Source organism: Rhincodon typus, chromosome 1 (genome assembly GCF_021869965.1).
Source record: "Rhincodon typus isolate 14 chromosome 1, sRhiTyp1.1, whole genome shotgun sequence".
Lineage (NCBI taxonomy): Eukaryota > Metazoa > Chordata > Chondrichthyes > Orectolobiformes > Rhincodontidae > Rhincodon > Rhincodon typus.
In genome coordinates, this window is record NC_063332.1 from 14,555,974 (window position 1) to 14,565,861 (window position 9,888).

The 9,888-nt window shown below is 46.1% G+C and overlaps 1 protein-coding gene across 1 annotated transcript in view; it reads right to left on the bottom strand.

The window, feature by feature from the left end:
• The window catches only part of foxi2 (forkhead box I2), a 3,857-nt gene extending 882 nt beyond the window's left edge, over positions 1–2,975 (bottom strand). The window contains exon 1 of the mRNA XM_020517180.2: positions 2,381–2,975. Within this exon, the coding sequence (XP_020372769.2) occupies positions 2,381–2,975 (595 nt within the window). The remainder of the gene's footprint in view (positions 1–2,380) is intronic.
• Between the last annotated feature and the right edge of the window lie 6,913 nt (positions 2,976–9,888).

Here is a 9,888-nt window from a genome sequence, read left to right on the forward strand (position 1 = left end):
AGCTCAGCAGGTCTGGCAGCATCTGTGAAGAAAAAAATCAGAGTTAATGTTTCAGTCCGGTGGCCCTTCCTAAGAACTGAGGAATATATCCAACATCAGTTCTGAGGAAGGGTCACCAGGCGTGAAACGTTAACTCTGATTTTTTTCTTCACATGCTGCCAGACCTGCTGAGCTTTTCCAGCAACTTCTGTTTTTGCTCCTGATTTACAGCATCCGCAGTTCTTTCGGTTCCCATTTGGTCCATATCCCTCTAAATCCTTCCTATTCATGTACTCATCCAGACGCCTTTTAAATGTTGTAATTGTGCCAGCCTCCACCACTTCCTCTGCCAGCTCGTTCCATACATGCACCACCCTCCGCATGAACAAGTTGCCCCTCAGGTCCCTTTTTTGTATCTTTCCCCTCTTACCTCAAACCTATGCCCTCTACTTTTGGACTCCTCAACCCCGGGAGAAAAGACCTTGCCTATTCACCCTGTCCATGTCCCTCGTAATTTTATAAACATCTATAAGGTCAGCCCTCAGCCTCGGACGCTGCAGGGAAAATAGCCCCAGCCTACTGAAAATGAAACATTGTAAATGTATCTGGGTGAAAGAGAACAGTCCATGGGAGTTTTGTGAGCACAACACCAGCCAGCCAGACTATCATTGCAAAGATCTAAACTCCAATAGTGCTTCAAAGCACAGAAAGAGTCCACTACAAAGAACTGCTGGAGATCTGAAACAGAAATTGCTGAGCAGTGGGAAGAAAGCAGAGTTAACGTTTCCAGTCTAGTGACTGCTCTTCAGGCTTTCGAACATTCATGTTAGTCCACTTCCCATAACCAGCAGGGCTTTTTCTTTAAATATATATTTCTTTTCCCATTATTGTCCCAAGCCCCTTCTGAAAGTTAATACAGAGGACGTAGCGCCCAACATTCTCTTCTTCACAAGACGCGTTTGTATTGAATGAAGCAGCATTTTTACTTTACCTAAGGGGTTTAACGCAGGTGCATATTAAAACCGGCAAGGGGGTGTTTTGAAGGGAGAGAGCGCTTTCCCGGTGACAACTCGTCAAACCAAATTATTGTTCTGGCCAAAATTCACGAGTTTTGCAAATACCTCGGTGTAAATATTTGCACAAGGTGGGATGCAGATACGACAGACTAAATTTTCATTGGAACATATTGTGATCCATCAGCATTCAGTTTGGCTTGCAAGATTTAAAAACTGTAGCCATAGCAGACCAACGAAATAATGTCAGAATTCGTAGGTATATTTTTAGGGCCAATGAAATACTTTCCCAGTTCATAGATATAGAGGACCAAAGAAATAATTTCAGAGTTCGTAGATAAATATAGGTAATAGAACCGGGACAGTCATTAGCGGAGGAATGGGATCCTTCTGCACTTCTGCCAAAAGTATACCACAACCCACTTGTCCCACTTTCCAGCAGTTGGTCCATAGCCTTTAGCTCATCGAGTCTGTATGACCAAAAATATACCACTTCTAACAGTGGTCCCACTTTCTCGCACTAGATCCATAAACTTGAAGTTTATGATATTTCAAGTGGTCATCCAAGTACTGGTTAAAGGCTGTGAGGATCCCCCCCACCTCCAATCAACTATCCTCCCAGGCAGCACATTTCAGACCCCCAACATCCCTCTGGATGAAAAAGGTTTTCCTCAAAGCCCCTTTAAACCGCCTGCCTTACACCTTAAGAGTTCTGCCTGCTTGCTATTGACTCTCCCACCCAGGGGGGACAAACATCTGCCCCTGATCCACCCTGTCCATGCTCCTCATGATCTTATACAGCTCTGCCAGGTAACCACCACCCCCATCCACCTACCACAACCCCCAGCCCTCACTGCTGCAAAAGTAAACAACCCGAGCTGATCCCTTTCTTTTCAAAGGGCTGAACCTGAGACGATGGGCGCAATGGCCTCTTTCTCCTCAAGCGGGGGAGTAGAAGCCCGACGTGCTGGAGCAACTCGTGAGAGAGAGTGAGACAGAGAAAGAGAGAAAAGAGATGCTGCCGAGTTTCTCCGGCAGTGTCTGCCTTCATTTCTGATCCCCTCCGCTTCACAGGAGGGACAGAGGGAGGGAGAGACGGAGGGAGGGAAAGACGGAAGGAGGGATGGAGGGAGAGACGGAAGATGGGAGAGACTGAGGGAGGAAGAGACGGAGGAAGGGAGGGAGAGACAGAGGGAAGGAGGGAGAGACAGAGGGATGGAGGGACACAGAGGGATGGAGGGAGAGACAGAGGGAGGGAGAGACAGAGGGACGGAGGGAGAGACGGAGGGAGAAAAGGAGGGAGAGACAGAGGGAGGAAAGGAGGGAGAGACAGAGGAAGGGAGGGAGAGACAGAGGGAGGGAGGGAGAGACGGAGGAAGCTCGCTCACCTGGATCGTCCTCGTCCCTGGGCACCTTCTTGAAGCAGTCGTTGAGGGAGAGGTTGTGGCGAATGGAGTTCTGCCAGCCAGCCTTGCTTTTCTTGTAGAACGGGAAGTTCTCGGCCACGTACTGGTAGATCTGGCTGAGGGTGAGCTTCTTGTCCGGGGCGTTCTGGATAGCCATGGCGATCAGGGCTGAGTAGGAGTAAGGGGGCCGGACCAGTTTGAGCAGCTCCTCCTGACTGGCGAAGGAAAGCCAGTTCAGCTCCCCAGCTCCGTGCGACCCGCTGCCAGCTCCGAAAGCCGGGCAGGAGGTGCCCGAGGAGGGAGCAGCGGGCACGAACTGCGGAGGCGCCGGGAACGGCCCGGGGCTCTGGGTGTGCAGGTAAGGAGCCGGTGATCCCCCGGCAGCCCCGTTCAGCCACAGGTAAGAGCTGGCAGTGCCGGGGTATTCCGCCAGCGGGTAGCCAGCCTGGTGCTGGTGGGGGTGGTAAATGTTGAAGTTGTCGCAGTAGACTGCCATCTCGGAGACTTGCGGAGCTGCCTTGGCACAAAGCGGCGGGGAGTTACAACGCTGAGAGTCCTGTAAACCAGCAGAGTTCATAATCCCAGCCCCGGCAGCTGGGGTTGGGGGAGGGGGGGAAGGGGAGGGACGGAGAGAGAGAGAGAGGGAGGGGAGAAGTGGAGGTGGAGAGAGGGAGATATAGAGAGACTGTTTCACAAGTTGCTCGAACGACAGGTGCGAAGGGAGATGCCAGAACCGCTTTATTTATAGTCCTTATCTGGATTTCAGCAGTGCCTGGGGCCAGAGGGTGTTGTGTAGGCGACAGAGCTCTCTTTTTCTCTCTCTCCCACCCCCCTCCACCCCCAAAACACACCCCACCTTCTCTAACAGACTGTCGAAAGAGGGGAGGTGTTGAGAAAGAAAGAGAGAAACAATGACGGCTCACCAATCAGGTGCCTGGGAAAGGCATCTCCCTGATTCTCATTGTGACCTGACTACCAAAGTGGAGCAATGTGTTGAAAATCTTTTTAATGACCTCTCAAAAAACAACACCTTCTTATGTCTTTTCAACAACTTCCCGAAGCCGTTCATGGTCATTCATTTCCCCAGCTAGATCTTTTAAAAACATTTTTTTTCCAGTTTTCTTCAAGATCGGTGGTAACTTGGGATATCATTCTTGTCTTGCACTTTTCGTGTGTGTTTCCTTTGCGTAACTCGGCAACTCGCTGACTTCAAACCGGACAGGGGCTTTTATCCAGGGTCCCAGGGATGAGAGACTGCAGTTAGCAGGAAAGATTGGCGCAGAGAGGAGGCAGGCTGAGCGGGGATTGGAGCGAAGTTTTCAAAATCAGGACAAATCTGGACAGATTAGACAAGGTGATCCCACAGGTAAAAAAGATGACATCGAATTCTGAAGCAGAGTCATATAACCGGCGTTAACACTTGTTAAAAAAAACCCCAGAAATTGCTGGAAAAAAAACTCAGCAGACCTGGCAGCATTTGTGAAGAGAAAAAGCAGAGTAAAAGTTTCGGGTTCAGTGACCCTTCTTCAGTTCTGTTCAGATCTTTTAAACTTTCCGGCAATTTCTTTTCTGATTCCCAGCATCTGCAGTTCTTTGATTTTTAGTATTTAACTCTGTTTTTGTCTCCACAGATGCTGCTAGATCTCACGAGTTTCTCCAGCACTTTCTATGGTTCGGATTTCCAGCATCAGCAGTATTTTGCATATAAACGAGAACTGAACAGTTTCAGGTTTCTGTAAATGGATGTGTGGTGGGGGGTGGGGGGCAGTTTTCATTGAGGTATTCAAGATAGCATTGGGCAATTGGATAGGGCAAAGTTCTGTGCGAAAGGCGGCACAAAAATGTTCAGGGAGCCATGAACAGAAACGACGGGCCGAATGGCCTTCTTCCGCAATTCTGGGATTTTTGTAGATCTCGTTTAAGAGCGGGTTCACAATGCAGCCGTGGGGAGGAACTGTCAGTCACCTTTCCTTGCAAACATCACGTCCTTAGCCAGTAAACGAGGAAACGCCGGGGAATGCAGAAGTTGCTGCCAATTGGCCGGAAAGAGCACTCGATGTGTCCCCAAACAGAGGAGGGAATCACCCGGATCACATTACTCTCAGGGAATTCTTGATGCAAGTCCCGTGGGCGAATTCCGCCTCTCCCGATAGTGAAGCCGGTGTTTAACAGGCCAGCGGGCCAATTCGACTTAAAGCGGCAGAAACGGCAAATTGCCCAATATTATCAACACCAACAGATAGACGGATTGGGTGGGGCGGAGGCTGAGGGGTTAATGGTGGGGCGGGGAGGCGTTGGTGAGCAGAGTTCTATCAGGGAGGTACTGTTTAAACAGGCCGGGACCATCCCAGGCTAACCATCCATTCGAACTCTCAATAGAAAGTGTAGAATTTCCCAGTACCGGCTCATCTTTGCCCGTCCCCACTCTTGAAAAAGCTACCCAGCCAGAACCGCTTTCCGGCTCCATCTCCCGAGCCTTCAGCAGGTCCGAAACGTTATTTCTGACTTTTAAAAAAAACCCCGAAAGTATTGCGGATGCTGTAAATCAGAAACAAAAATTGAAGTTGCTGGAAAAGCTCAGCAGGTCTGGCAGCATCTGTGAAAAAATCAGAGTTAATGTTTCCGGTCCGGTGACCCTTCTGTGTGTGTGTGTGTGTGTATGTTATTTCTGACTTTCCCTCCACAGATGCTGCCAGACCCGTTGAGTTTCTCCAGGAATTTCTGGTTTTTTTTGTTCTTTTGTTTTATTATAATTCTATTCCTATTCTCTTAATAGCCGAATCGATTTTTTTTTAAGATTTAGATTTTAGATTTGGGTTTTATTGTCATCTGTACTCAAGTAGAGGGCACAAGAGTACAGTGTAAAGTGCACAATGTTGCCACACGGCGCTATCTTAGATACAAAATACCTAGGTACAAAATCTTAGTTACAGAAATAGAGAAATAAAGCAGTAAGTTAAAAAGTTCAGTACTACCGTCTCCTTAGATTTTATTTGGAAAGCAGGCAATTGTTTTTGGCACAGAGGGAATGTTTACCATGAAGGATTCTCTCAATCGCTCCCCTCTCCCAAGGTGTGGTGGCCCTCAGGTTAAACCACCACCAGTCATCTCTCTCCAACAAAAGACCAGTATGATAAAGGTGTAAAAGTTTATGAGGGTTGAGGACAGAGGGGATAGAAAGTAGTTGTCCCCTTTTCTGGAAGGCTCAATCACAAGGGGCATAATTGTAAGGTGAAAGGCGGAGATTTAGAGGGGGATTTGAGGGGGGGAAAGTCTTTTCATCCAGAGAGTGGTGAGGGTCTGGAATGCCCTGCCTGGGGAGTTAGTTGAGGTGGAAAACCTCACAACCTTTAAAAAGTAGATGGATAAGCTCTTGAAGTGTCATAACATTATAGTCTACACGTTCGAGTGCGGCAAAGTGGGACTAGTGTAGGGTAGTCTAGTTCTTCGTATTGATATAGATACAGGCTGAAGGACTTCTGTACTGGATATTGTCTGATTCCTTGATTCTAGCAGCCTAATGGCCCGGAAGGACTCGGTGGAGTATACCAGGACTACTGGTTTTGCAATACTGTGGCTGAGATTATTTGGAAAGGCAGACCAAAAGATGACGTTAGCACGGTGAAAATTTTAAGTTGCAGCAATATGCACATATTCCACCGCCTGACACCCTGTAATATGGAAGCGTTCACTTCAAACGTGAAATATCTTCAACCAGAGACGTTTAGTTATCGATGTTTAGTTTCCAATTTAGTTACCAATACCAATTCAGATTCAGTGGCGCCGAGAGCCCAACTGAAATAAATGAAAGTCGCCTTTTGTAAAAAGAAGTGTTGGTGAAAAATACTTTTGTTTGTACATATTTTAAAAATGCACTAAATCACGGTCATGGATTTGGTTTTCAGTGTTAATTTGCAAAGGCTTTTCTTTATCACAGTCACACCGTTTAACAAAGTTAACGCAAATAGTCCTGACCAAATCACAGTTTCTCATTATCTTTTTAGTTGAAAGAACTATATAAAGATTTGGCAGAGATAGCAGGAACTGCAGATTCTGGAGAATCAGATAACAAGGTGTAGAGCTGGATGAACACAGCAGGCCAAGCAGCATCAGAGGAGCAGGAAGCCTGCTGTGTTCATCCAGCTCTACACCTTGTTACCTCTATTTAAAGATTTGGCACGTTTGTTGTCACATACCCAGATCAAAGCAAAGAGTTCATTCGTTTCTAAGAATATATCGATGTACAGTTATCATTAATTGGTAGACAGTTAATCGGTACTCTGTCCCATTTGTTTTTACTGAGGCGGACGGAGTTTTTCTGTATTTGACTACTACGGAGCGCCCTGAAAAATAAAGTGGCCTGTGTACCGTGAGTTTAGCGAGTCGGATCATTAAGTAAAGTTTCCAGACAAACGGTTTTCTCTTCAACGGCGAAATTCGAGATTTTTAAAAAAAAATCCGTTCATAAGATGTGGGATTCACGAACCGGGCTAGCTAGACTTTATTGGCCAACCCTAGATGGAGCAGGTTCTGTAACTGCTGCGGTCCCTTTGGTTTATAAAATAAATTCATCTCCCGGAGCTAGGTAACTTCACAGACAAGAATAAAGCACACAAAAACAGCTATCTTGACTCTGCAAAAAGGCACGTTTTCTTTCTGCAAACAAGTTGTTACAATTCGTTACACGTTCAACAGTATTTTGCACGGGGACTGCTTTGAAAATGAATGATTCGCACACGTTCATGGCCTGTAAACATCTTGTGTTTGTGCGCCTTAAGTCCGTATAGGACTAGAAACAGGCTTTTGGGCCCTTCGAAGCTGCTCCGCCACTGAGCTCAGCCAGCGAGTCAGTGAACAAAGTATCAACGCCCTCCTGGATCTGAACTGACTAACATCCCCTAAAACAAGGCAGTGTGAGATGCGACCTCTCCTAACCCATCACCCTCGCAGCAAAAAGACACAGAAATACAGAGTTGCAGAGAATAAAATGGCTATTTATCAGTGAGATGAACTCTGCTATATTACACCAGAACGGACATAAGCAAATACTATCCATTGCACAATCCAGGGATCATTGATGTTGCAGGAACGAAACGAACCTAGGATTGAGAAACGTTCCTTGTCAATATTAGACCATGTCCCGTGAACAACGCAACTTAAATAAATACTTTCACCCTGTCCCATTCGATGTGTATATACGTTCATCGGTGATATTTCACTTTGAAAACAGCCAAGACTGCGTGGGTTTCCTCCCACAGCCCAAAGATGTGCAGGTTAGGTAGATTGGCCATGCTAAATTGCCCATAGTGTCCAGCGATGTGTAGGTTAGCCATGGAAATGCAGTGTTACAGGGATGGGTCTGGGTGGGATGCTGCAGGGATTCATGTAAAGGCTTTCTTTATCACAGTCACACCGTTGAACTAGGTTAACAACCTTCTATAATAAAAACAGATGCTATATGACCCATAGAAGCCCTACATTCAGCCCATCGAAGAGCATCCTACCCTATCCCTATCACCCTGCATTTCCCGTGGCTGACCGACCTAGGATGGCCAATCCACCTTAGCTGCGCATTTTTGGACTGTGGGGACGAAACCCACACAGACAGTCACCCGGGGCTGGAATTGAACCCGGGTCCTTGGTGCTGTAAGGCAGCATTGCTAGCCAACGTGGCAGTCTCAATCCCCGTAACAAGAACAGAACTAGAGATAACAAGGTGTAGAGCTGGGTGAACACAGTAAGCCGAGGAGCAGGAAAGCTGACGTTTCGGGTCTGGGCCCTTCTTCAGAAATGACAGAACTAGACATGGTTTAAGGCTTCAAACATCTCCCGATTCTGCGGCTGTCAAATGTGTTGCGAAATGAGAATTAATCACAGAGTCAGGGTACGCACAGAAACAGACCCTTCGGTCCAACCAGCCCATGCTGAAACATAATCCCAAACCAAACTAGTACCACCTGCCTGGTCCTGGCCCATATCCCTCCAAACCTTTTCTATTCATGTACTTAGCTAAGTGTCTTTTAAACGGTATAACTGTGCCCTAATTCCACTCGTTCCTCAGGAAGTCTATTCCACACGGGAATCACCCTCTTTAAAAAAATGCCCCTCATGTCTTTTTTAAATATCTCTCCTCTCACTTTAAAAATGTGTACCCTAGTCTTGAAATCCTCCAATCTAGGGAAAGGACAACTACTATTAACCTTAGAGATAGTAAGAACTGCCGATGCTGGAGTCCGAGATAACACAGGGCGGAGCTAGAGGAACACAGCATCAGAGGAGTAGGAAAGCTGAAGTTTCCTGTCAGGACTATTAACCCTATCCACGCCCCTCATGATTTTATGAACATCTACAAGGTCACCTCTCAACCTCCTACCTTCAGTGAAAAAAAAAATCCAAGCCCATCCAGCCTTTCCATGTTCAAACTTTTCTTTTTCCTTCGAATTAAACCAGTTTGAGCTGTACTAAAACAAATTGTACACTATTTCCTAACGCTCACTGAACAAGATTTGGGTATTTCAACTGACCACCAGGGATAATTTGCTGATTTCCCAGTTTCCTGCACGGGCCAAATGCAATGCCCTTTAGGGAAGGAAACTGCTACCTTCACTCAGAGTAGTCTACATGTGACTCCAGACCCACAGCAATGTGGTTGACTCAGTTATAAATGGGCAATAAATGCTGGCCTAGCCAGAGACACCTTCATCCTATAAATAAAGTAATACCTTCTGACGGCATAAATAGTTTAAATAGGACCTACTAAAGTGGTTTCTGCTCAAGCAGAGCTCCTTAGACTCAGTTTCTAACCTGCCAAACAATTTGAATCAGTGCAGTGGTAGTGTCTCTGCCTATGAGCCAGAAATGTCAGGCTCAAGTTCCACTTGATCCAGAGAAGCATCAGAGCATCTTTGAACAACTTGTTTAAAAATATCTTTAACCACACACCCCTCCCCCATACAGGTGCTTTCTCAACCTCTCTGGCATGAGATGTGGTGATTCTCATATTAAACCACCACCTGCACCCCCCTTCTCTCCCTCTCTGCTCTCTCTGACCCCTATGGTCCTCTGGAACTATTCTGACCTTATCTTTATTCTTTGCATGACTACTACAATACATCAAGGTCAAGCAGAATGATATCTTCCCTCAGTTGAGTGAGTGGCATCTTTTCATTCCTAATTTAAGGTTAATTTGCATTCATTCAGATTGATAGTTTCTCAAACATTAATATAATTTCTACAGCACTTAAAACCCAAATGAAAAACATTTTAAAAAAATTATTGTATTAACAGGATTATGGTGAAAGCTGTAAGTCACTCACAAAACTATTACCTAATTGGGTGGTTGAGCTGACAATGTAAACTGGGACTGCCAAGCTTTTGTGGTTTATAAAATTCATCTGAACCCTGGGATTAAGTTACAAGAATCAGATCAGGTCCCTTTCTGAACATGCTGAACACAAACCATATACTTTGTGCTGAACTCAAAAGTTATC